General features: G+C 40.4%; 1 protein-coding gene across 8 annotated transcripts in view; it reads left to right on the plus strand.

The window, feature by feature from the left end:
* lrba (LPS-responsive vesicle trafficking, beach and anchor containing) overlaps positions 1–1,462 on the plus strand; it is a 199,232-nt gene that overhangs the window by 63,020 nt on the left and 134,750 nt on the right. For all 8 annotated transcript variants that reach the window (XM_032539028.1, XM_032539046.1, XM_032539063.1 and 5 more), the window contains exon 26: positions 1,087–1,217. In XM_032539028.1, coding sequence (XP_032394919.1) covers positions 1,087–1,217 — 131 coding nt within the window. The remainder of the gene's footprint in view (positions 1–1,086; positions 1,218–1,462) is intronic.

Raw genomic sequence — 1,462 nt, forward strand, 5'->3', positions numbered from 1 at the left:
CACACACACACACACACACACACACACACACACACACACACTTGCTTTCTACACTGATTTAAATAAATAAAATGATTTAAATAATTTCTTCATGCTTTGCTCCATATATGTAATGGTGCATATCAAGGTATCATTTGTTGCTTTTAGATGCTCATTACAGAAAAGGCACACAAAATTGCTTTCAAAATGCAAACTTGTTATACAAAGAGCACTTCTCCTCCCAGACATTGTCCAACCAGTGTTGCAGCAGTTGTTTTTTTGTTTTTTGTTGTTGTTTTTTTTGGAAAATGATGCCAACGTACTACAGGTCCAGTTTTAAAAAAGCAGCCGTTATGAAATGAATATTTGATGAGGTATGCTTTCCCCATTGCTGGCACCTAATCTGATTTTGGAAGACTGTAACAAGGTTTTAGCATCTCCACCACTCCCTCCCCCTCTCTCTTTTTTTTATAAATGGTCGTATGAAACCGTAGTCCTAATGGAAAAAGCGAGCATATTTCCAGACAGAATAATTCCCTCCTTCGTAATCTAAATGTCTCAGAATTAACATTTGTCAGTTGTCAAGTACAGAAAGGTGGGGGTCGGGAGGGGCTCCAACAGACGGGTGGCACGTTAGATTACAAATGGTAAGCGTGCCAGTTTTAAACCCACATAAAGTTGTCGGACCGCAAGATTTTTTTTTTTGCGACAAAGGACGTATCTTTGCTGTCTACTCAGCATGTGCACCACCTAGCAGTGTCATTTGTTATGGGACACAGTGGGTGTGATTCAAGAGCACACCCTTGCACTGTGACCCTGGGAGGAGAGGTGGAGCAGCGAAGAGTGAGCGATGCTGCCAGAGTTGGCCAGAGCACTGACCTTGTCATGGCCCCACTTTTTCTCCTTTTGTTTTTGTCTTTCTCAGCAGCTCCTGTTTTTTCTTTTTCTTTTTCAGTTCATAAGCAGAGATTTTCTCTTATTTCTATGTGCATTTGCTTTGGGTGCTATCTCTTTTTAGACTGCAGCATAATGCTTTTACATGTTCCTTTTGAAAATGACTTTATTTATATGATGTCACTTAATACGTATTTCTCCATCCCTCCCCAGTGTGTGCTATGGCAGTGAGAAACTGTCTGGAGTGTCAACAAGCCCAAGTTAAGCATGGCGCAGAAGCCTCAGCACGCGGCACAGCCATGCCCGGTTCTGGGCTTGGAGGAGCCATGTCTGCAGCTGCGCAGGCAAGTAATCCAAATGATTTCCTCACTGCTGATATCATTCCCCACTTCTGTGTAAAGCCCTTGTAGTACTGAACTTGACTCCTTAGTTGTCTTTTGTGTGTGAGTTTTAAATTCATTTTGTGAATAAAGCAGGGAACCAATGTAAGAAACGTTGCAACCTTGCACATTTTCAACACATCCCTAGCTTTTTTTAAAAATTTGTTAGATAATTTTACATATATATATATATATATATATATATATAT

This window comes from Etheostoma spectabile, chromosome 2 (genome assembly GCF_008692095.1).
Source record: "Etheostoma spectabile isolate EspeVRDwgs_2016 chromosome 2, UIUC_Espe_1.0, whole genome shotgun sequence".
NCBI classification, from domain to species: domain Eukaryota; kingdom Metazoa; phylum Chordata; class Actinopteri; order Perciformes; family Percidae; genus Etheostoma; species Etheostoma spectabile.